Source organism: Plodia interpunctella, chromosome 15 (genome assembly GCF_027563975.2).
Source record: "Plodia interpunctella isolate USDA-ARS_2022_Savannah chromosome 15, ilPloInte3.2, whole genome shotgun sequence".
Classification (NCBI taxonomy): Eukaryota; Metazoa; Arthropoda; class Insecta; order Lepidoptera; family Pyralidae; genus Plodia; species Plodia interpunctella.
In genome coordinates this window covers 5,207,515-5,233,717 of record NC_071308.1, presented here as the reverse complement: position 1 = coordinate 5,233,717, position 26,203 = coordinate 5,207,515, and the positions used below count along the sequence as shown (strand labels likewise).

The 26,203-nt window shown below is 34.2% G+C and overlaps 1 protein-coding gene across 6 annotated transcripts in view; it reads right to left on the bottom strand.

Annotated features, from left to right (window-relative positions):
* The window catches only part of LOC128676184 (protein unc-13 homolog B-like), a 229,728-nt gene that overhangs the window by 6,757 nt on the left and 196,768 nt on the right, over positions 1-26,203 (bottom strand). For 3 of the 6 annotated variants that reach the window (XM_053756181.2, XM_053756176.1, XM_053756180.1), the window contains 15 exons: positions 25,708-25,840; positions 25,262-25,368; positions 23,461-23,602; positions 23,048-23,174; positions 22,568-22,708; positions 4,432-4,610; positions 3,909-4,059; positions 3,509-3,667; positions 3,053-3,178; positions 2,602-2,769; positions 2,406-2,519; positions 1,890-2,057; positions 1,375-1,596; positions 898-1,064; positions 203-344 (listed from right to left, as the gene is read on the bottom strand). In XM_053756181.2, coding sequence (XP_053612156.1) covers positions 203-344; positions 898-1,064; positions 1,375-1,596; positions 1,890-2,057; positions 2,406-2,519; positions 2,602-2,769; positions 3,053-3,178; positions 3,509-3,667; positions 3,909-4,059; positions 4,432-4,610; positions 22,568-22,708; positions 23,048-23,174; positions 23,461-23,602; positions 25,262-25,368; positions 25,708-25,840 — 2,246 coding nt within the window. Of the gene's footprint in view, positions 1-202; positions 345-897; positions 1,065-1,374; positions 1,597-1,889; positions 2,058-2,405; positions 2,520-2,601; positions 2,770-3,052; positions 3,179-3,508; positions 3,668-3,908; positions 4,060-4,431; positions 4,611-22,567; positions 22,709-23,047; positions 23,175-23,460; positions 23,603-25,012; positions 25,120-25,261; positions 25,369-25,707; positions 25,841-26,203 lie in introns of all 6 variants that reach the window. The other 3 variants (XM_053756177.1, XM_053756179.1, XM_053756178.1) reach the window with 3 other exon arrangements.

The following is a 26,203-nucleotide window of genomic DNA, read 5'->3' as shown; positions in this document are numbered from 1 at the left end:
TACAACATTGTTAAATACCATGGTAACGGTTGCATTGTGTTGGTGCTACTACGCTGAACCTTGCTATTTTTAAATTAAATTTAGAATACATATTCTTAACACATTCTTATATGTAAAAATCTGCTTTTACAGCTAAGTCGATGGTTAATGAGCTGAAATAAAACATAGGCCACCGCGAGCGTAATAAACAAATCCCCCTCACCAAGATATCCATGAGCGGGCGCAGCACCTCGTCAGCCTCGTGGTGCGCGGGCGCCTGCGCGGCGCCGGGCGCGCCGCCTCCGCCCACCTTCTGCAGCAGCTCGCCCAGCTCCTTCACGCTGGCCGTGATGCGAGTCTCTAAGCTGGAATTCAAATAAATTACGAACGAATAGAATTGTAGCAGAACCTTCGCCCTGAGGACGAACAGCACAGCAGATCCAGCTCTAGCGATCATGATACATCAGGTACGCCATGGGTAAAAATATGCATTGGATAGTCTAGATGGTAATTCTACCATGCTATGGCTATAAAAACAAAAGTTTGTGGTCAAGGCCCAAACAACCAAAAAGGCACGTTCTAGAACCAAACAACAAAGCTTTAATGGAACATTTGAACGAGGTCAGGGAGAGAATGATCAGCTTGGTCATATACCCCTAGCATTTAGTTCGATGAACAGATGGCTGAGACTATTTTACAAGCACATTTTCACGTCATATTCTAAATTAAATCATATATTTAATTAGATTATAACACCAGTACGAGAAGCCGCTTCAGCTAAAAACTAGCATTTCGGAACGACCTCTAGGGAAGAAATGCCGAAAGAGAATCATTTAAACATTATTTGTCCCTATTATGGCAGACGGACTCAACATGATTTTTTATCGATTCCTACTCGATAAGGAGAAGGTACACCACCTGTTAGCAAACATAGAGGCGAGCTCATCCAGCGTGCTGTTGAGGCTCTGCTGCAGGTCGTGCAGAATATCGGCGGCGTCCCGCTCCAGCTTGGTGCCGCCCATCGCCTCAAACATCTTCTCAAGCTGCACGCGCAGCTGCTGGATGTTGTTCATTAGGATGCAAGCCTGGAATTAGAATATAAGTTCTAGATCGAGAATCGTGAAAGCAATGTACAGATTCTAAAATATTTATGACATATATTAACAATAATACTAACGGCCTGATTCACCTATTTTACCGTTTGCTGAAAAAGTATAACATTGTTACCTATTTTAGAAGAGTAAACTCTTCTTAAAAAGTAGTGTTTGCTCTTCTCAAAATAGTATTCACTTGAAATTTATCTTAAAGGATCTATTAGATCACTTAGAATGAATTATGTAACTTGTATATACTAAGCAATGGACATTAGGAACAGATTTCAAGGACTAGACTCACCACTCTCTCTTCCTTCAAATGTTCAGGGAACTCCTTCTTCACGATATCAGCGTACGCGACCAGCACTTTGACAATGGTCTTGGCGAATCTCTTCATGTATCTCTTCCAGATCTCAGGATCGGGACACTCGAGTTTGGAAACCACGTCGAAGCATTGCGTTAGCTGGGTGAATACATCCACCACGGAGTTGCTGAAGAGCGCGTGTTCGCTTGATTTTTGGAACTAGAAATGAAGATTATTGGTTTATAGAATGTGTATTGAAAATGCTGTCATAACATTTTTTTTATTTTGGCTGCGATTACACAGAAAATTAAGGTTATTTAATTTTTGCAGTGTACATATAGGTCGTATTTTATATCAAGTGTCCCAAAAAAAGTAAAAAGACGGCATTGCAAAAGCCCATAATGTCAATAATGACGTAATAAAAAATGGATAGATAGTCTACCTCAAAATTTTTTTTTGCTTGTTTCATTTGAAACCATTCGCAAATAATCATTATAATAAAAAGTCCTCACCCCATCTTTCTTATCCCTGTTGAAGGCACCATTGAGATACTCCAAGGATACATCATCGTTCTCGTTCAGCCATTGCATCACGAAGGGTTCAAACCACGCTGGGTATTCGGGCACTGCGCCGCAGTATGGAGGCACGTCTTTTACGAAGTTTGTATGGAGCCATTTCACCTGTGGAATTGAAAAAATGCTGAAGTGATTGTCTCAGCATTATAATATTTTGGCGTAGATCATATTCATAGGGAAAAAATTAACATTATTTATTTAACACATACAAACATTGTGCATTGATTTAAGATTTTATATGTTCAATATATATATATATTGTGATGTGTGTCAACATAATATGACATTTTACGGTAAAAAACAAGCAATGTTACACTCTCTCTTTTATGTCCCCATGTTCCTAGTATCATTTAATGAGACTGGGACTGTGTAAAAAACCCTAGCTAAGCAATAACCCAGCTCTGTATTGGAAAATTGAAGGTTGTAATCTATTAGATTTCCAATAGATGTTACCTTAAAATGTAAATTCATGTAAGCGGAAGACTTGCAAAGCCTGTGTTGTTCGTGTTCTTCTAGAGCATACTTCATGTCCACGGCGAATAGCGACCACATTGTTGCTGCAGATAGCTGCAAAATATATTTCATATTATATTATCTAGTTTTATAATTAAACAATCTATATTTTTAATGATAAAAATACTTCACTTACCTGTCCAATATTCAATTCTTGCGGGAACTGGTTGAGAACGGGAGCGTAACTGTTCCTATCCTCTTCTATCACAGATACGATGAGAGCGATGAGCTTGTGCCAAAAGTCCACCGAGTCCAATTGCGGCCCGTGGTCAGACGGATCGCGCTTGGCTTCGTTCGGGTCAACCTGAAATTCATATTCGAATTTAAAATTCTTTATTCAAATTAGGATGATATACATAACTAATTGATACTTTACGGTTGTGTTAATGAATAGTTACTTATATTATGATTTTACTGTGATATAAATTAGAATAGTCTTTATTAAAAAATTGATAGTTCTACTTTAGAATCTAGGTTTGAACTAATAAGTGATTAATATTCAAGAAAATTCGACATTACATACCTTGAAGATTGTTTTTATGGTAAGACTCGTAAGATAAAACTGAGTGTAAATACATAAATCTTACCTGGAACTCTCTGTTATAGAGCTCATAACAATTCTCAAATAGAAACTGATATGTAGATCTAAGGCAAGCCTTCACGCAGTCCTTGACTACCGTGCTGGCGCGAGGTGGACTGCTCAACTCCTGAACCTGGAAGAATTATTCAAAAGATGTGATATAAATAAGGTACTTACTCATTCGATATATTCTATTTACATAACTAATAATGTAGAAACATCCTTAGTTTTGTTGTTTAATTATATCACTTCAAAAGTAGAGCAAGATTCTAACTTATTTAAGGATTAAGGAAAAATCATTTTTCAGTATTTATAAAGTGAACAAGTATAAAAAAAGAAAAAAAAATATTTATTATTTGAATAAATATTTTTTTGTATTAGAATTTTGTAACGAAACGCAAATTTAAAAATATTCAAAAATACAAAATGTACCACACATACATACGATTTACTATAAACTTACCTTCATCCTAAAGAATGTAATACTGGTGAGTAGGTCGACGGTGGACTTGAGGTCCATGAGCTTCTCGGCGCTGGAGGCGGGGAAGTTGTTCCTGTACATGGACAGGTCGATACGCAACGAGTTGTGCAACTGGTCAAGCAACTTGACGAACTTCTCTTTCTGTTAAAGAAAATGTTTGGTTAGTTTACCATAGATGTGATAAGCGGATTAAGCAATATGAGTTTACTACGTTTTATGCCTGAGGAAGGAACCAGGAAACGGCTCAGATATGAGAGAGAGTTTATTAGACTAACTGAAGCAGATAAGAGCCCAACACTTAATATTTCATTATTATACTATAATAATGATTAAAAAATTCAATTGTGCTTGCCTTATAAATTTTAAAGAAAGGTCTACTAACCCCAAAATTAGATGCAGCGAATCTGTCCGAAGCCGACACAGCTGATGACGCCGTAGTATGAGCATAGTATGCGTTGATGTTCGCCAGAAGAGTGGACATTACTGCAGGTACTCCAGCGCACAGGTACTTGGTCGAGAGGCAGTGGAAATGGCTGGAATGAAACAAGAATTTTTATTTACTAGCTACTTTCTATGGGCTTTGTTTTCGAAGAAATTTACAAATAAAATGTGTTACGTGCTATGCCAGTAAATTCTACTTTATATGAAAAAAATGTAAGTAAACTATATAAAAAGATAATTCAACATCATCTTTCGTGTCTCTTTCTTGTAACTTAATTGTTGATAAATATGGCACGATAGTTGAGGAACACTAAAATAAGTATAGTCGATCGTAGACGGACGAAGAGATATGATAGAGATGGACCTGCACGAGCTGCAAGCTGGTGACGACTAGCGGGAGCTGGCGTGTGGCCGGAGACTCATTGGTCACTGAGCCCGAAGAGTAAAAAGTAATGTATACTTACGTCATAGCTTGATAAATTGCTTCAATCCCGTATCTCATAGCGAATTCATCCACAATTTCCTCAGGGATCTCGTTGAAGTAGACCTTCCACGCGTCGTCCCCTCGAGCTGCGGGGAGGGTGACAGCCCCACCATTTTCTTCGCAAAGGTAGTGGAACAGGTTTTCGTGGAGACAAGTGTACTGTGAACAATGAGACAAAACTTTTATAATTTGAAACATTTTTTTCGAGAGTTGCCAAACTCAATAGCATTTTTTGTAAGGAGGAGCAGAAAAAAAATTGCTATTTCCCTAAAACTCTGTTAGAATTTTGAACGTACGATTCACAATAATAACGCTAGATCAGCGTTATTATTGTGAATACACGTATTGGAATTCGAAAAATGTACAAATGTTCAATTTACAATTGGTTCGTTTTATTTTCAATTTGTTGTTTCTCAAACGTTCCCGCGCGAGAAATCAGACGGCATACGGATCGACCGAATAAATTGGATTCCCTTGCCTACGCTCGGAGCACACTCTTTGACAGTGATTAATATTTGACAATTCTCTATTTGAAATTTCATAGATGCTTTAAAAGGGGAATCCATATCAAAGAATGCTAACGAGATATTCTATTCTGGTTCTTTTTATAGGACTTTTATAGATATGTAAGTAACCTAGGGTTTGGTAGAACTACCCCCAGTTAGTAAGTAGAAAACATTTATCAAATAAACATCTTGAGTCGGAATAATAAATCAACACAATAAATTGGTACAATTAGCGATTAAGAGAACAATGATGATCTTCGGTCAGAACATACCTAAGTCGCCTAAAGACATGCAGTATGCGACTACTTGCAACTACATGGCGTCATACATACTAGCGTAACATGTTTCTCAGAAGCAAGGATGAAAATTTTTTTAGTAAATTCTGAAGCGTTAAAATTTTAAAAAATAAACTCTCATAACGATGTAAGGTTACATCGTAATTTAATACAGAATCTGAAAACGTGCGATGTCACGTAAAAGTATCGACGTCGTCAGCTTACCGTGTTAATTTACTATCACACTTGTTTACATATAAAGTACGTATATTTTACGCAGCGTCTTATATCCTTCGACGATAAATCTTCCTGACACGCTAAGAGGGTGGAAGTGTGATCGATAACTTTGCCTAACGTGAATGTACTTAAATACTTAGCAACGAATTTTAATAACAGGATTATGTACTCTGTGTCAGTGAATATATTAAAATAAGTAATACCTAATTCAATTTTTTTTGGGAGCCTAAACATGATGTTGGTAATGTGAAACTGGTGCGTGTACCTACTTAAAAAATATTTCTCGTTTCTGCAATTGGCTACTTTCCAACTCAAATCCGATCAACTAAAGTCAAATCAGATACCTATTATTTCTGAGGTCAAAAACAAAATCTGAAATAAAACTTGTATGATAGTAATTTAATTGTAACATCAAGGATTTTGGAGTCATATCAAAATCATTTCTAATATACATACTTTGATGAGACTGAAAAATATAGTAAATCTCGTAATTAATAAAACTGATAAATGAAGTGGCATTTAATTATTTATATCTTTAGCTATTTGAATACCTACCTATACAAATATTAAATAAGAGTCAAATAATTAAATAAAATATATTTAAAAAGCTATATGAGAGTTTACGGTTCGAAGTCGATCGCATTTACTTTTCACAGCCGAATGCAGGCAAACACATTTGCCACTAGCTCACACGTACGTCACAATGCCACGCTATGATTGGTTGGCGTCTACCAGCGATACATAAACTTGCAAGATTAAAAATAATTGATTTCATCAAAAACTATAAAAATCGCTTTATGTTCTCTGAATAAAATAATTTCGAATAATAAATAAAATACACCTGGCCAGCACAATGAAAAAATAATGAAGCAAAAATAAATACACATAAAAGTTTTTAAATAAAAAGGTACTTAAGTACTTTTTTAAAATTTGAGCACAGGTGGACACAGAAGTTAAATCATTGCTACTTTGTGGTTTGTCTCATTTTACGAGGTCCTGGGTTCCCGTCTAATTGGGGCACAACAAACTTTGTTATCTCTGTACGCAGGGTCCTTTGTAAGCGTTGTTGGTTTAATAAGAAATAAAACAAAAATCTTTATGTTTCTGGGTAGAGTAAAAAGTTTTAACGCTTTTTATTCAATAACAAGTGGAAATGGAAAAATTTTAATGCAATCAATACAAACGCCACTTTGATCGAGGACATCTTCAAGTAATACACTTTATAATTGATTCCTCAAATCGCACCAAAAAAAATTTTACTGGTTTAAAATTCGAATCATAACCATCGCTTCTATTGCCTCGAATAAACTTACTTGACTGTACTTTTAATGTTGCAATGATGTGGACAAATATTTTTTTCGTGTTTAATCATTTTACTATATACGAGTATATGTGTTGTTAGCTGTGTGGTTCCTTATTACACATTTTCTACGAAAACATACGAGAAAACTGTAAACAAGGATCTTAAAGCCATAAGAAGTGATTGTGTGGAGGTCGTTGATCCAGGCACGACGCGAGTGTGCCAGATCAATGGCCCTCGTATGGCATGAGTACTTTTCAATGCATAATAAGTATGCATACTTATGGTTTCGTAACTTAATAGGTATAGATACTTAAAAATTGAAAGAATATATAGGTTTGGATTATCTACATTTTGGACATACATTATCACCTTACCACTCTTTCGTATCGTTCGTTGCGTTCGGAGTTGTGAAGCCGCGGAGCCCAGGGTTAGTGTAAAAAACCTTAAAATTTTGAAGATTCCGCGTGTCTCTTAGTCGCCTCGCAGGACATCCACACATACGTATACCAAACTGAGAGCTATCAAATGCTGGTGTAAGGGTGAAGCGCACATTTCAATTAATCTTCGTATAGCGAATAGGTATTTGTATGGCTTCTAACCCCAAAATAGAAAAAGAGCAGAAATTTTAAAGTATGTGCTATATTGTAGCTACATTAAAATTAAATTTTTTTCTCCATATCTATTTTAAAATAAATTCTATTATGATTTCTATACAATATTTTATTGAAACGAAGAAAATTTCTACGCTATCTTTATTTTAGATATAAGGCCCTCATTACACTGTATCCCACCATTCACGGCTTTGTTAATGGCAAGAATTAAATATTTGGGTCAACTCACTTCGTGTTTGTTCCAGAGGAAATTGCGAGGAATGGAACAATGCGACCTAAAATGCACCTTAAATTTGAAGGAAAAAAGTAAAATTTTGCTTGGCTTAGCTACTTCTTTTATTTAGATTCATTTCAACGAACTCCAAAACGTTTTGATGTTTTTTTAATGAGCATTAGTAGTGTAGTTACTTAGAAAGATTATACAGTTTTAACCCTTAAAGTATAGAGTTAAAAGGGAAAAGTCATTGAAAAGATGGGGTTTAAATCTAGTAATTAATAATTTAGGCGACTTTATTGTGCTCTTGGGCAGTTCCCAGATCCGGACGAGGGCATACTAAATTATTAACCTCCAATTTGTGTTGCCACTTTTGATTACCCCTGATTTGGGTACTTTGGACTTCCAAAAATAGACAGAAGTCAAGGTTATCGCTTAAGTAAAGGGTTTTAAAGGTAAAGTAAAGTAAGTTGACTGACAAATATTGTTTCACTTCATAATAATTCATAATCTGTGTCGATTAAAATTGATTTGATAAAAAAAAAGATAAATATTTTATTCAATTAACTTTAAATGTTACTCATCACTATATCTTATGTTTATTCCACTTTTACCTAATGTGTTATAATATCTATCTATAACTAATAAAAAATAAACTAATAAACAAAAAAAAAACTACTTAAAAGATCTAAAAGGGGAAAGAAAAATAAATTGCATGTATCTGGTACCCATATTTAAAACAGCTGGTTAGTTATGAAGATTATATATTTTTTTAGGTGTTTAGGGAAACATGTGTACCATGTTACGCGTTACCGCAAAATTATTATAATCGTTTAAAAAATATCATGTTGTCCTTGTCATTGTACTTGCGAATACTGGCCAGAGAAAAATAAGAATTTTTTTCAATAGCTTATAGCGACGCATTTTAAGAATAAAAATTACACTAAGTGAGAGTTGGCATACCTTCACCTAACTCCAAGGAGCTTTGTAATACTCCGTAAAAAGTACATATAAATTAGAAATAAAACATTTTAACATCACAGGTACGCCCTAACATAATTTGCTTAGAGCAGGCGGCTTAATATTTCGGAGTCCATTTAATTAAAGGGACCCTTAATAAATCAAGGAAAGATAAATTGGTTTAAATGGGACCGTATCTTGAGTACGGAGAAATTTGAATAAGGTCAGGACCACTAGCCGCCATCTTTGTTCAAATTTGATCTTTATTTTTAATGGACGTAAGTTTTATTTAATGCAAATAAAATTTAAATAATTTAATATGCAGTCATTCTAATTTATGTAGCGTCAATTTGTTTAGGGATCATAGCTTTAGGTCGTTGATTTGGGTTAGGTATTGGTTTATTCAAGAATTGACCAATTTACTCATAATTAAATAACTGATTACCTACGCACTATATACTTATCATCATTTTACGAATAAATAAAATAAATTAACCAGCTGGATAAAACCGTACCTACTTATGTATGTTTAACTTCAAAATTATGTAAATATGCCTATTATCTTACTCACACTAGCCAAAGTTATAGCAGCTCTGGCACGTATTACTACTGTTTATAGTAAAACTGAAGGCCGTTAAGAATTCTCCGAGAGCAACCTATAGGCATATTTTCTTTAACTTTCTCACGCTATATTATTTACGATTTGATAAACTGCCTGAAGGATTTTGGGCATGAAAGTTTATTAGGCTTTATTCAGACTTGGTATAAAATATCATGTTTGGAATTTTAGATAAATATAGCCACTAAATATTCTTGTAGGTAACATCATTAAACTGTATTGTTATTATTTCGCCACAGTGGCCAAAGGAAAATAAAATAATTTCTCAACAATAGGTGTGACATATTTTTTTTGTATCAGATATGATACAAACATATTTTATTTTATATATTTTCACATTTATTTATTCATATTGTAAAAAAAACATTTCTGATATATAGGAAAAGAGGTAGAAAACAAAAATATAAAGAATGTAAGCAAGAAAAATGATAAAGATAATTAATTGTTATTCGTACGATTGCATGACAAGAAGACATTACAATCCAGTAATAAATACATATACTTGATTTCACAAAAGCTGTGAGCAACCGATAGTCCCAATAAATAATAAATTTATTGTTACCCGTTTCGCTCATTTATTCATGGAAAACCAAAGAAAATAAGACCAAAGGGCGAAGTGCGAGTTTTCATTTCACTTCTCACTATCGAATCGATTCGAATTGAGGCGCAGCGAACCAATCGCTTTGCTGTATTGTTGTAGTTGCGTCAAAATGGCGCACGGTGATTGGTTCACTGCGGCTCACTTGTATCGACTCGATAGTGAGAAGAGAAGTGCAAACCCGTACAGAACTATACCACAGACATGCCTTCTCTACATTCATATGTCGTCGTAGTAACTCAAGTTTATATGGTGCGAATTCCGTCCATTTTAGGAATCGTTACACTGCGGCGTGGACATAAAATATTATCTTTATTTTTCTCGCTGAAACAAAATACGTGTTTATTTGTAACTTGCTTATTCTTGCTTGGCGATTCTGAGCTGAATATTTTCCGAGTAAATAATATTTGATGTAAATATGGAATACGATATTTTTATGGGTTTATATGAATTTAACTGTACCAATCATTTTTCTATATTTCTCGACTGCGATTGTTGGTGAAACTAAATATTTTTTTACTTTAATTGGGCGGGACGATATCGACAAATCCTACCAAAATTGCCAGTGTTTAGTAGGGCACATCATCTTGAATCTTGATCACAAGAATCTTGTTCCTTGATCGCGTTTTTTTTTTTCGATGAAAGATTTAATCGCGAAAAAAACGTTTGTAAAACCTCTATAATTTGTTTTGTCCTTTTATTTCAAAACCCGCTTTATTAAGTTTCCTTGTTTTGGTTGTCCTATTTAAGAACCCTTTGTTAAAAGCTGACTTTAAGTAATAACCGACACGCATTTAAAACATTAATAATAACCATGACCACACATTGTTTTAAACGTGTCGTGTTCAGTGAATATTAAAAAAAAGAATTCGTTACTGATATGTGCCTAAACTTTCTTTAAATAAGATTTATTTTTATAACGTTTATATTTACTTTTATCCCAATAATATTTTAAAGGTGATTGTTTGTTACAATTTTTATGAAATTTGATTTTAAGCTAGATAATACCTTGGATTAACACCTAGACTTCTATGTGTTAATACTTTTTATACTAAAATTTCCGTCAGGAACAAAGCCTAATACTTAATGGCGCTTTATAAAGTAGTTAGATAATGTAAATATTTTTGAAATAATTACACATATGCAGCTAGGTATTGATTATAAAAGAAAAAATATTATTTATTCAAATTAAATTATTCAAATTATAAAATTTTAATGTGAGTAATAAAAAAAAGCGATTTTTCACTACTTTATGGAGCTCATAGCTAAGAATTACCTTTGAACATAAACTTCAGTATTTTTACAGCCCTGCGAAGCATAATGAAAAATTCTCATCATACGCAAGGGTTTTACATAAAGTCGATTTACTTTTGTATTCATGGAGCAATATGTATTTTCATTTTAGAACATGTTGATTTATCTTTACCTGTAAGTAAAAAATATAAAAAATAAATTAAAAAAATGTGTTCTTAAAAACGCATGTCGTAAAATGTCAGTTATTCTCTTTAACTTTTTAATAAAAGGTTGTGATAGGTCTGTAAGAAAAGATCGTGAATACAACCAAAACCCTTCGTGAAAAAAAGCTAAAGGCCTTTTAACCGCTTGCCGATAAAGCATCTGCTAGTTCATATGTAACATATCGAACATATAAGATTGAAAATTGTGTTTCACAAGTGTTGAATACGGCTAACTGGCCAATCACGGCAATCAGATGTATCTAGTGGGTTAGATTATCTGTCAGATTATGATATAATATTTTATCAGAGAGTGGTCAAACAGGCCTTTAGTCTAAATTTAACTTTATATATAAACAAAACCCACTGTAATTCATAATCTGGTCTTTATGAAAATGCATATTTAAATCTGTACTTAACTGAAAGAGCTCTTTACAAAGTTTTATGTTATTAAAACTTTAACCGTAAAGTTTTTTAAGAGTATTTATTTTTGTATATTTAGACGGATCCTATTAAAAACAGCAGGATAAAACGTTACTTGAAACTTTTCTTCTTCAAATTGTTTCAAACTAGAACCGTACATTATTTGTAAGCAATAATTTTAAAAAATGTATAATAATTTATATAGCCAATTATTACATATCAAATAAGTAATTATATTGGCATTTTAATCGGCAGGATCTTAGTTTAATCACTAAACTTAGCTGCGTGTCGCCGCCGATTAGTTAAAACGGCGAATTTTACTTTATTTTGCGCAGGTTGAAGTTTAAGTCAAAGGTGACCGATACAACTGAGGATAAGTATCCTACTTCAGTAAAATAAGCGAAATTACCATACACACGGGGGAACACTTGAGTTTTGACTATAAAAGGGAACCCTAAAAGCCAGGTCAGGTCAGTGATTTACATGCCCATAAATCGTTAACCGAGCTCGTTGTGACAAACTGGAATTGGATTGAGCGGACATATTGGAAATGAACAGTTTTAGTTTAAGTTTTTTTTCTCTTTTACACTATTTTTTTCGTTAACAAGTATTTTAGTTAATAAAAACAAATTCATCGTTATCATCATTTGAAGCCCTCCGTGACCCACTGCTGGGTATAGGCCTCCTTCCGTCTTCGCCAACCATCTCTGTTCTGAGCCATACTCATCCAGTTGTTGCCAAAAAAAAAGCCAAAAAAAAAGTTGTTTTAAAGGAAATTGCTTTCCTTTACATCGTCGACCCATCTAGCTGCCGGATGTTCCGTTTTCCAGTTCTGGGGTACCACTCAGTTAGAGCTTTACTCCACCTTCCATCATTCCTTCTAGCCAAGTGCCCAGCACAATTCCATTTTAATGTCGCGACTCTGGAGACCACGTCTTGAACTTTCGTTCGACGTCGTATCTCCAGGTTGCGAACTCGATCTTGTAATTTGATGCCGAAAAACAAATTATTAGAGCTAAATAAAAAAAAAACATATAGGTATGTATGATGTTTTTAATTTAGCGCTAATAATTTGAATAATTATTTGGCATCCCTTTAAAAGGACATAATAACATTAGTGTTTGATAAAATTGACAAGAATGGCGTATTGTGTACGCGTTTTACGTCAGAACTAATAAATAGGAGGGGAAAATGGCTAATAAATGAAACAGGCAAACTTGATTCGCAGGGTCTTGTAAAAAGTAAAGAATTTCGTTAAAATATAAACAAAAAACAGATTCTGAAACAAGCAAACAATTTAAGAAATAATAGGTCATAAAACTAAAGTTTTAAAACCTTTTACGCTCTCGTTCGTACAATAGCCCCGTTTCATCTGGAGTTGGAAACTTTGGCCCAATGGAGGGGCTATTAAAGTTTAACGTAGTATTAGGACGCGACTGAAGACGACCTCAAATCTCGTGCTATCACTACTGCCTGTCTCACTCGCTTGCTTGTTGCCTACACTTCAAATTGTTTCAAATAGCTTTAAACTTGGAACTAACCAAAAACCATTTAAACTTGGAATGTAGGTCGCGTCATCGAACACACAGCACGTTCTATATTTAAATTTGAAATGGAAGGTAAACATATCAAATTCAATTATAGAACGTTTTCAAATTCTCCCCATTCTTCTGCTCGCGACATCGTATATCGTGTCACATATTTCCGTGGAGTTTTAGGACCATACATATATAGGTTACATTCCCCAAGGAACCTTCTAAGAAATTCATCTTCCCACTTCTAGTAGGAGTGGGATATATAGTTTCAATGGCTATGTGTTGAATATTAAATGTAATTTCATTATTATTTATTGACAGAATAAACAGCATATTAGACAAATAAAAAAAAGAAACTAATATGTCAAACAAGAAGAAAAAAGAAACTAATATGTCAAACGAGTGCCTGATGTTCATAGCTAGAGGCACGTTTCATTGCAGTAGCGAACTAAACTCCATCCCCCGCGGTAATATATAGGTAACAGAGGTTTGAATTCTACACCCAGTATTTTCCGAAATTTGAGGCAAACCCCTAACATTTTTGAAATAAATTGGGAACATACAAAGTATTCTTAGGTGCTATTCTAGTCGTGTACCAAATTTTATCGAAATCTGAGTACATTTTGCGTAATTTTGCGTATTATTTCTAAAATTTGTGAAAAAGTATTAAGTTTTATTTTATTAGCTTATCAATGCTGCTGCTGCTGGAAAAAGCCTCATCTTTATTTTTTCATATAAATCTTTGGCAGCTGTTCCTGTCGTTCTATCGTCATTCCGTCTCTATCGCGGTTTCCCTCTGCGCCTACTGGCACCCATGGCCCATGCCATAGCCCACAGGTGGCATGGCTCGACTAACGACCCTAGCCTATAGGGTCCATCTCTCCAGTCAGCGGCATTTGTCAAAAAAGACCAACCAGCATTTCAAATTTTAAAATACGAAGCAAGAAGAAAAAGACAAAAACTGCATGCAGCTCGTGTCGTTTCATTCTAGTTAGCAAACGTACAGAGGACATTAAATACCACGTTGTGTTTATGTTTGCACTGGACGAATTAGAACGATACACATTGCGCGCTATTCACTGTTTTATTTTACTAGTTATTAGTCGAGTTTTCATCACTTGCTCTGTTTTATTTTATTGGTATAATTTCTCGGAGGAAGAAAAAATATTTAGGATAAACACATAGATCACATTTTATATTCTAAAATGTTTTGAAGTAATGTTTATCTCATAAATATAGTTTGCTATATCGATATTAGAAATACTATAATCAAGCGCCATTTTGAGCAAAATGAGATATATCCGAATAGGGACAAATATTAAAAAATCTAAGAAACCTTTCCCTAGACACTATTAAAATCGGTTGAAATTGTAAAAATTATGGAATTTATTTTGAAAAACAAAGCTTTTTTAGAAAAACAGTACTTTGGCGCTTACGTTAAGTGATACTTTTGGTATCGATATTTTAAATTTCAAGTGTTAATGAATGATTTGTTATAATACTTACTTAAGACATATAAAGATTATTTACTTACTTACATGAAAGTAGCTAAGCAAATAGGGTTTAAATACATTTTGTTACGTGACCAGTCCGCGGTTCGAACTGGTGACGACAATCATTAGGTACTTGTGGCATTAATCGATAGTTGGTAGTTTGTATTGGTTAACCATTAAGGTCGAACTCGAACGTATGTCGTAGGTGTCCTTAGTAGCACAATAAACAACTGTACTCTTTCCTCAGTGAATACCACTGTCGTTTAATTACATTTTGAAATAATGAATTGAAACATTAAAGGATACTTTAAGGTATAAATAAAAATGTTAATAAATAAGGATAATGTTCTTATCATTATAAAAAAATATATCAGTGTTAGTTGCCACATTACTTATAAACGACCGATTTTGATGAAATTTTACGTGTACACATGGTATTGAGAATAGGTTGTTATGTATTGTTTATACACAAGGGTGATCCACCCGTTCGAAGCCGGGATGTACCGCTAGTAGTGCCCAGTGATCCAGCCGCTAAAAAACTCAACTGAATCTCACACGTTCCAGAACAATATGGACCGAATCACAAAAGGGCACGTGTCAGGAACAAGTTAGTAGAAAATACTATTTTTTACCGAAATGATTAAGTGGGCGAAGTTGCGGGTGAAAAATAGTACTTTAGAAATGTATAATACATACATATATTATGCATATGTGATAGATGATTATGTAGAAATTAAACTATAATACCTAAAAAATATATGTACTACAATAACACTATTTCACACATTACTTTTATCGGTTTACCAAAGTATTTAACTGTATGTGCAACAAACATAATTCAATTATTTTTTCCCGCGTTCTTGTTGCCAAATAATCCGCGATTATATACCCTTTTCAGCTTACTGTCAATGTTCAGGTATTACTCGGCTACAGGCCATCGGGGATACAAGGTGTAAATCTGGTTTATCCGTGCTAAGCAACAACGTAAAAATATCAAATATTTTACAACGTTATTTTGGTAAGAGAAATGTGAAGGTCACGACAAAAACTTTTTAATAATCCATCACAAATAAATCATTTTAAAAAATATAGTATTCCAATAAATATATACATTATGTTTACAAGTTAATATACATATAATAATCCGTATAATAATAAATTTATATTTTCAAAATGGTAAGCCCTTCTGGCATAATAGGGACCAACACTGTTTGAATGAGTTTCTTTCGGCATTTCTTCTCAGCAGTGGTCGTTCCGAAATTCTAGTAGTTTATAGCTTTGGTAAATATCATTTAATTTAGAATATGACGTGAAAAAGTGCCTGTGAAGGCCTAATTTCTGAATAAATTATTTGATTTTGATTTTTGATTTTATAACGGTCAATCCACGTGGTAGGACATGGCCCATCCATAAAGAAGGCTTGCCCCAGCAGTGAGGTAATTTAAATAGCTGACGATGATTATGACGCCTAAGTGTTAGTTGAATCAAATGTTGTCTTAAATAGTAAAAATATGTTTTTTTTTTAGTATATAATTATATATATGAAATATATAATTAAATACAAAAAATATACATATTTTTGTTTGTAACGAATAAACTCAATAGACACACACTGATTTCGATAAATTTGACACAGAAATATTTAAAACAGCAATATTGGATACTTTTTATCGCAAAATACGTAAACGAACCTGCGGCAAGCAGTAAAATGACGACGTCCATTGTCCTACGTAATAAAAACTAATAAACACGATGATTGCCCCATCTTTCAAAATACACGCAAAATCTTTTTATTCAACTGAACTCCGCACTTTCGCTCATAATACAGAAAGGAAATTGCCTCTCCCCCTCTCTTTCCCCCCAGAACGACAATAGTCGGGGTAATTAACGCATTACATCACTCCGATCATCCTTTAATGGTTAGTTAATTTTTATTGTTACCATATTTTCATACTGATGAATATTTCCATGTCAACATTTCTAATAAGAAATCGATTTAAATCTTCGCGGTAGTTTTTATTCATTGATACCAATAGATATTTTTTTGGAAAATAGTTATACTTCTGAAAAGAAGTCTACCTTAAAACACATAAGAAGAATTAGGAAGTTCACGCCATATAACAAAATGGCAATTAACATCCCATCTGGTTTCTTTTATAGGCAAAATAAATGGATTTACCCGAGTATAAATACCTTATGGTAGATTGAGGGGCTTAATTGGTTTTCCGACAATTCTTTATCGCTTTTAATAGACATCCATTTATAACATAGCTGATTGTTCTGCTTCGAACGAGGGTAAATAGTTATATAATGCCCTTCCGATAGTAAAAACGAATATTTTTATAAATAGAAGTCACCGTGATCTATTGTTCAGTTGCGAAAAGTTCTGTTCAGTTCTGGGATGAAAAAAGTACTTTGAGGATAATAATACTATAACTCTATTATAGATTGAAAACCAAAAATTAATTAAACTAAAGATCTTCGTAAATAATTAAAGATCAAGGTGGATATGCTTGCTCTTGATTAAGGATAGCGAAAAACGTACGAAGTGTAGAAGAAAATGTAGGGAAGTGGGCCCTGGGCTTCGTCGTCTAATGACTAAAGAGGCTGGGCTGCGAAATCGCTCAAATGAGATCCGTTTATCTTCTATGTAATCTCTCTATAATCCTCCCTTGTTTCCCGTTTTATATCGGCTGTGACGCTTTGAAGTCCGAGGGCCGTGTAAGAAATTAACTTTGTAAATCATGGAAAATGTACAGAACATGTGATAAAATCACGGATCAAAGTTTTAGAAGAACGCATTAACATCAAAGAAAAAAATTTTTTTTTTTTTTCAGATATATAATAGAGCGATAATAGTGAATACAGTGATAATAGTTTGGGAAACCTTTTTAAATGCTCAAACACACGGAATAAAGTACAATGGGCTAACAAAACCTGTTATTGTATTACATACAATAAGGAAAAGACTTTATCTTTGTCATGTTTCTTTGCAAAAAGTTACGCTTGGATAGCTTAGGGTTCTCGTGCACAAGACAAATGTAGTAATTGTCTATGGGCCAACTTACACAAATCCTCATAAAAGCCCCACTCCTAATGCTTTTTATGTGGCACTTCTGAGGAGTGAGACTCGTAAGCTGTGTACAGAATATATTGAAAAATAGGAGACATCTTTCATATTATTGCTAATATGATGATATGATTGTAGATTGTCATAATGTAAAAAAATTAGAACACAGTCCTACAGTAATATGCCTAAATAGTTAATTTGTTTCAACTATCGGCCCACCCACCTCGGCTTCGATCGGGGAAAAAAAGTAGCCTATGTAAATCCTGATGATATCGTATTGTGCCAAATTTTATCAAAATCGACCTAGTAGTTTTTAAGTTTATACATTACAAACAAAAACACAAATCCTTTCTCTTTATAATATTAGTATGGATAATCTAAAGCTTGTTTTGTATGAAGTGTTTATTTAGATATGTACAACTGTTTGCTTTCAAAATAAAATTAAATAAATAAAGTTATGTTGCGACACAAAAGACAACAACAACGTAGCCAATCACAGCAAAGTGTTTTTATTCCGCCGATTATTACAATCATAGGAAAACCAACTCTAGAGTAGGACCACACGCCAAAATGTGTAAGTTTTCTACTAACAAAAACTAATTACAGATGGTTTGTGTGAACGCTCCCTAACGTCCTTAGTTTGGGCCATATTTGACCCAAGTGAGTAGTAACGCTGTGAAGTCTGATTGGCTTTCCCATGGTCACTTCACGAGAGGTTCTGTTAACTATGTATTTAAATAGTTTGCGTGTTTTCAAAGGGCAATTTTTAGGTAACTATTTTCAAATTATACAATTATCAATATAATACATACATACATTATTTTATGGCATGTGGTTCCACCCTAGAATGTGACCACTCCATATCCTCCAGTGGATGTAGTACGAGGCGACTGAGGAATACATACGCACAAAAGAACCAAAGGCTCCACGTGCGACCATAATAGATCCCGCTATATGATAATAAGGGATGCAGCCAAAGTAACTGGCAGAAAACAATAGCATTCCCAAGGAGGGTTAACGTCAGGCGGCAGGTTGTAATATTACAGCCGAATCTACAAAATTTTAAGGTTCTTTTTTACGCTGACCGCGGGCTTCGCGGCATCATTGCTACGAAATTGCTACTAACCTGAGCCAGCGGAGATGAGAGAGAAAGAGAGAGACATTATTGTACGTGTATCATTATTATTAATAATAATGTATTTATATATTTATACAAATTCGTTCTCAAAACTAACGGAGAAACCAATGAATTTATGGAATTTGTGACCTATATTAGAGACTACAGTTGGAGAAGTTATAATTCAATAAGACACTGTTTACAAACAGACAGACAACGAAACATTGAAGCTGATATACTGTGACATTTTGTCGGCCATTATAACTTTCTAGGCCACTGGAATTATGTTACGAAGTCCACTAAATGGAAATTTTATAATGATCTAAACTTTTCTTATTTATTCACACTATTAATATAAATTAGTTTATGAAAATAACCTTTTTTAAATTTATTTTTAAGAAAATAATATGAAATTTCTTAGGCCACCGCATTGTATTTATAAATTAATAGTTATTACCCGCCTATGTTTTACTTCGAGTCGTCACCTTATATATATTTCAAATTTCATCAAAATCGACCCAGCGGTTTAGCCGTGAAAGCGTGACAGACTTCCGCATTAATAATATTAGTCGATATTAAAAATATTTTACATCTCATAATCTGGACTTTAAATTCACTGCAGGACATGCGCTGAAGTAGGAGAACTTTGAGCATACATTTCCTTTAAACTACGGCCATTGTAATTTCAACGTTGGTGAAACTTCAAGACAGGTAGCGACCACAAGTTTAAAGATGGTAACGTGCTTCGCCTGTACAGTTGACCGCATATCAACCTATTTAATCTACCCAAATTAATTGCGAATTCAACTAATAAAATGCGTATCAGCTTCGCAAAAATTCGGAAGAACATTTTCTAGCACTGTTTGTTGACGAAAATTTTCATTTTGTATGTTGTTTTAATTGTACCATTTTATATAAAACATTTCTGGGTCAATGACTGCTATCTCATTTCTTTTAAAATCGAGACAAGACCGATACTTTTAATTTTATTTTGTATCTACAAAAGCTCGAAGCTATTGTTTTTAATATTGGAAAGAATCTGCTATATGTAATACCTACAATGCGAGAAAAAATGATGACGATAAAAACAAATGAAAATGAATTAAAAGTTAATGAAAAAGCCATTGACGTATATTTGTAAAAATTCATATAAAAATTCGTACATATTACGATTTATTTTTAATGTAATTTCTGAGTACCTAGACTTGGGGTTCAAAATATGTAAATTGATGGATTATCGCAATTTATTTGCATAAGAAGTAGCCAAGTTTACCCAATGGTCCAAACGGGAAAGAAATTATACTCCAGCATTATCAAGCAGTTTCGCTTAGTTAGGTATTCGTGGGAACTTTCCGCATTTACCCCGAAGTTGAGTCGTTATGAGCCCGCATCTGAATGCTAAGGTAAGATTCGATTGTTTCTACGAAGGGAACACAAATTTCAATGTTACAAGCGATTAATTTGAATTAGGATTTGGTATAAACGAAAAGCGGGGAAAAATTAAAGTTTGAAATTTGAAAAAACATAATTTTGTGCCAATAGTATTTGTTTTTTTTTATGGTGATACTTTTAAATGTATGTAATGCATTTAAAAACTTATATTTAGTTTCACCTGTCTCGATGTTTGTGACAAATCTTGCAAGTTAAATTTCACCTACTTCCGCAGAAAAATTAGCCGCAATTTTTTTCCATGACAATGAATTATTATGATAAGCTTGACCTGATGGTGCAACCAGAATCAACTGCCATCGACGTTACTCCTCACCGATTTACAGAACCGACAGTATTTTTTGTCACGCATTGACATGACAAAAATGACATTTATGCAAAAATGTTTCCGTTAAAATGTTGTATGCAAGTTTACTTCAAGTATCAACTTTTACAAAAGTCTATTTCGGTTCGTCCAGATAGATTTATGTAATCATCTTTTTTGTTTCATCATCAAAATTTCAAAGCCAGTAAGTTCTTATATAAAATTTATGTAATAACTAAAGCAGCCTTGGTATGTATAATAGGCAACTGGATCTTTTTACCTTTCTTTTAAATTATATTTTTTTGTGTCATTATATTTTTTAATTCGTCGTTTTCTGATTAACTTAATGTGCTACTTTAAATTTATTTTTATTTCACTAAGGAAACTAACCGTGCAATCTGCAACTTGTTATCTGCACATACATGTAATTTTAAACTAAGTCACTAATCACTAAGTGATAACACAATGATAAAACCTACTCGTACTGGACTTGGGCCAACAGGCGTATTGCCAGAACTTGTTGCTTTACTATATACAATGATACTATATTGTGCTATCGCTTTTTGGTAATTTAGTACCTATCAAGAACTTAAGCGCAAAAGAACACTGATATATGGAAAAATACGGAATTCTAAAGTGTTTCTCGATCATGCGTAGATTAAAATATAATCATAGGCATTTATAATCTCGAAGTTTCCACGGAAAGCCCATTAACAGTTATTTCAATATAAGTTAAAAAAAAATCTTCTCAATGACAAACAAAAAATACAAACAGGAAAATACAGCTTTTTATTAGAACAAGTTTTAAATGTAATAAAAATATTGTTTTTTTTGTACAATGCACTTTAATTCCTTTGTTATCTCCGAGAACAACAAAAGATAATTCCAAATATTTTGACTGGTATCCGGTATCAAGTCGGAGGCGTTGGGAAATTATACAGTCAAAACATCCTTGTAGTGTCGTGAAAATTTGTTTTTGTTTACCATTTTTAGGGTTCCGTACCCTAGACGATGCCAATAGAACCCTATTTCAATATGCACAGGGCTGTATATTAATTGTTATAGAAAATCACTCAAGAAAACTTTTTGACGCGGAATTAATAAATGCCAAAATTCACTTGGTCTAAACTACGGGACTGACGTATGTATATATAACATTGTAACAATACCTAATACCAAAATACTTAAAAAAGAAAAATAAAGCTTTTTCCCATCACGCAATAATCACAGGTGTAATAATATGTTTTAATCAAACAGAACCTTTTAGTCTCACACGTGACATACAGGGAAATAATCCTCAAGGGGATTACGAGGATTTTTAGAACTTTGTGGACTCAACAAGTTTAAATCTGGTTTAACTGACTGTGGCTTAGAAAACTTATGTTTGAATTTGATAGGAATTAGTTTTATTTTTTACTTTTTTATATACTTATTTTAACACAGAGTATCTAAAAGCGCAAGTTGCTTTTCATCTAACACAAGTGGTTTTCATCAATACAACCTGGATCTCATCTACCTTAGCCGACATGGAACTCTATCAAAAAGCTACGGACACAAGTCAGCCGAAGCAAAGAAAACATAAATCCAGGTGAAGAATTTAGAACATAAATCCATTGAAGTGTCCTCTCCTGAAACCTTGGTATATATCTCTCCTGAAATCTAATCCTGCATGTATTTTGTGACATATCACCTGCACTAAAGCATCTGTGTGATGCCAAAGATACTGTGTCGATGACGTTGTATTGGTTCTCTCAAATTTAGCAGTCAATACGCTAAAATGATCTAACACAAAGTAGGGGTAATTTATGTATGTCCTCATTTGTAACCTTGACTGATAACGATATCATAACTACATAACCTACTTATTTTTCTTGTCGAGTCAGAATGGCTTTACAACCAGTAATGTGATCACACTGATTAATCGATAAACTTAGTAGAGAACACTTACCTGGACATGATACGGTGCCACCTTCTCTTCACCCTTGATTTCTACGTTGATATGCAGTCTGATGGCTCCGGACACGGCTGACTTGTCCGTCCGCTTCTCCAGATTGTACCAGACATCCATCTCGCCGGACAAAGTTCGCACCTGACATAATAAAGTGTAAATATATTTTAAAATATAGTTTTAGAAATAAAAAATAAGTTTTATGGATGTAACACAATATACGTTGAACTTGTAAACGAAAATATATATCAGTAGTTATTGAAACGAGATGTCGAATGTTTAGCCATATTTTACGAAATTATAAATTTATCAAAACCCCTTCTCGTTTCGGGATTCTACCCTTCAATAGGCCCACTCCATATTCTCCCATTTTGTCAAGGGGCGATTAAGGGATAAGAACAGCTATGAGGGGCATAGCAACAGCAACATTTAGTCGTCCTAAATCATTTAGATTCATGTAATACTTATGCTAATTCTAACCTCGATGATAGTCTGCCCCAAGAAATCGTCAGATTCTCTAGTCAACTTCTGTCGGAGTTTTGACTTGAGGTCGTTGTCCTCGTCCCACACTCTCACTTTGATGCGGTCGGAAGAATTGTGGCATTCACTGCAAAAAATATAACACTCTAAAATCTCAAAGCCCGAACATATACCTATTTCTGCTACACGGGATAAGAAAAGTAATAATATTATTTTTTCTCAACCTTTTGGCGGATACAGGGCTCCTAGTAGTAATAACAATAATACTTTCTTTTGTGCCTCTTCAAGTATCTGCTAATGATGTTAAGTAACAATTTATTACTATATGACAACAAAAAATGATTACGTAGTTACTAGTTAGAAACCAACAAAGTAATAGACATACATCAACTAAATGAAATATTAATACTTACAAATAGAACTTCTCGTTCCACACAGGGTTTAGCTCTTGGGGCATGGTCCTCGTCCGCTTCTTGACTTTGCTGACCTGGACGGTGACGTATGGATCTGATGTTCCACTCTTGTCCTTGGCGATCAACCCTTGAGCACAAATAACTGCCCACAAAGGGCCAATTCAGAATAATGATAATTAATAATGCCAACAAACTTATATCATGTTGAATATGTTATTAATTAATTTTAATTTCACAAACTATTTCTTATATTTTTATCTTTTACATTCGCAGCACGAAAAGGTTCAGTCTTTTAAAAATTATATTCCATTATATCAGATTACACGAGAACAGTTCATGTAAACCCAAAGCATACCTCAATGAATCTCATTAAACTTAATTCTGCAAAATCTCTAAAGCATAATACAAATTTATTTTACAATTATTTTATGGCTTTATAACATTTTCACATACTAAAATATTCAAAGCCTCATACGGTGCAATAGGTACTTTTCCAGTAAACAAAGCACCTAAAGCTTTAGATTTACATATTACATGGAACCAGAAAATGCTTGGAAATTATTCGACCAGCTTACCTTATTATCCTCTACGCAACAACTTACCAAACAAAGCATTCAGCTATAATAGAACCTTTGGATGACTACCAGGGAGTGTGTGTGAGCAGAACGGGCTGGGATCAAAGAAGACTCTAGCGTCAAAACTACCAAATTTTTATCTATTCCCAAAATCCATTTCTAACAAGTTGAACATAGCGCCTACATAATCGGAACTTCTAATGCAAACTTCGACCAAGAAGAAAGTTTCAAAGAAGAAGTTTATAGATATGCGCGAGAATCAAATCTAATGGTAACGGAATTTTCACGAATCAGAAAATTTCAAATAGACGATAGGAGTAGAAATCTGGAAACATAGCAAAAATTTAAGGTTTTCTCCATGCTTTTGTTACTTCTAAGTAATTTATTTTAATGCAACTCTAATTGTTCAATCTGTTTGCTCTAAGATAGATCCGCTACTCGATTTAATTACATCACAGTAAACAGAGGGCGAAGTTCTGAAAATTATCGTTAATCACAGTTTAAATTGTGGAACGCATGCAATCTGTGGTAATTTAGCAGGCGTGCTGCCGAATCGTGGTTTTGCAATCATCATTAATTAAAAGTGGATTCAATTTGTGTCATTTAGTGTTCAGGGAATTTCGTGTGCATGTAAAATCTTATTGGTAAAATATTCAACTTTTCAATGAAGTGTCAGATTCGTGGAATTTCCTCGGTGTTATGATTAAATTCTACGAGTCGATGAAGTGATTGAGGCGGTGCATTAACGACCGTGATTTAATTGAGTTAGTATTGAAGTAAGTATGCAATAGAGCGATTCATGACATCTGCTTATTTTTTATATAATAAAAATAAACAAATATATAAATATGTAGTCAAATTTCATTTTAGTAAACAAGCAGATGTCAAGAAAGAAGTAAAGAATTTAGAAGAGTTTCAGTCTAATAGAATCAAAACTGCGAGCGTGCGGTTCATAGCCGCAAAAGACCACCGCAAACCTGTAATGGCGATCTTGCAAGACCATTTTGAAGTTCCTTCTATAGTAATTTGCTCGGCTTGTTCGAGACTGTCAATGTGAGTGTCTGGATCGACGTTAAACGTCCTCCTGATCGCCACATGTAACGAAAGATGGAAAACCATTTAGTGTTCTGTGTCTAGTGTTGTTGTTGCTGCTTCTGGTGACACTGGTACCAGGAATGCTGTAACATCTGTGGACAAAACATTAGTGCCACGGTACAGTTTCGAACCTGTGATAGCGATTTTGGCGCTCCATTTTGACGTGCCATCCAGGACTGATTGCTTGACTGTGCTCATGTGTGTCGCATGCCCTTCTCCTTCGATTCCAAACACGCATCTGTTACATACACACTCGTTTCAGCTATATATTCGATAATCACCGCAGCTATGTTATTGAATTTTATCAGCAATATGAAGAGATATTGTAAAATTAAATGAATAAGGATCAGATAATTGTAGTGCTGTAGACTCACCACATGGTTTTATGTCGTGCAGGATATTGCATTTAAACTAATGTCATTCATGAAATTATGTTAAGAGTGCAAAATTACACAGTAATTATAATGTGTTAAAGGATTATTAGTTACTTTACTTAAATCAAGTATACCTTTATATCCCAAGTTGCTTAGAAATCGTGAGAAAGTTTAATATAAAATACATAATGCAAAATTCATACCTGATGAGTTCAAAGATTTCCGGCTTTTCCTTTTCTCTGTGCTTCATTCGTTCCTTCATAGCAGTTATGATGGAATTGGCCTTGTCTTCCGCGCCATGTTTGGAAGACTTCTCAGCAGCCCCTGCGAAGCACACTACTTAGGCGGTGCCAAAGAGTCCTTGGTGATTGCGGGATGCGCCGGGAAGGGCCCCCGCCCCGCGCCCAGGCCTACTACGGCCACTCCAGGGTACAACCTGACTAGAACCCAACTTCATATAGCTATACAAGCATCGTAAGTACACTATGTCAAGTCTGATCAGGTCGATGACCTGAAGGGGCGCAAGCCGGAGTAGACCTGAGCACGGCGCCTGTACAGAAAATATAATATAATCCCAAACATATTTCATTTCAATTGCTGTTATTTTAGTTAGGATTTAGAAGATTGTTAGCAAAATTTACTTACAAGCCTCTAAAGGTCCAAGGCATTGGGATTATATTTAACAAAACACCCTTTGTT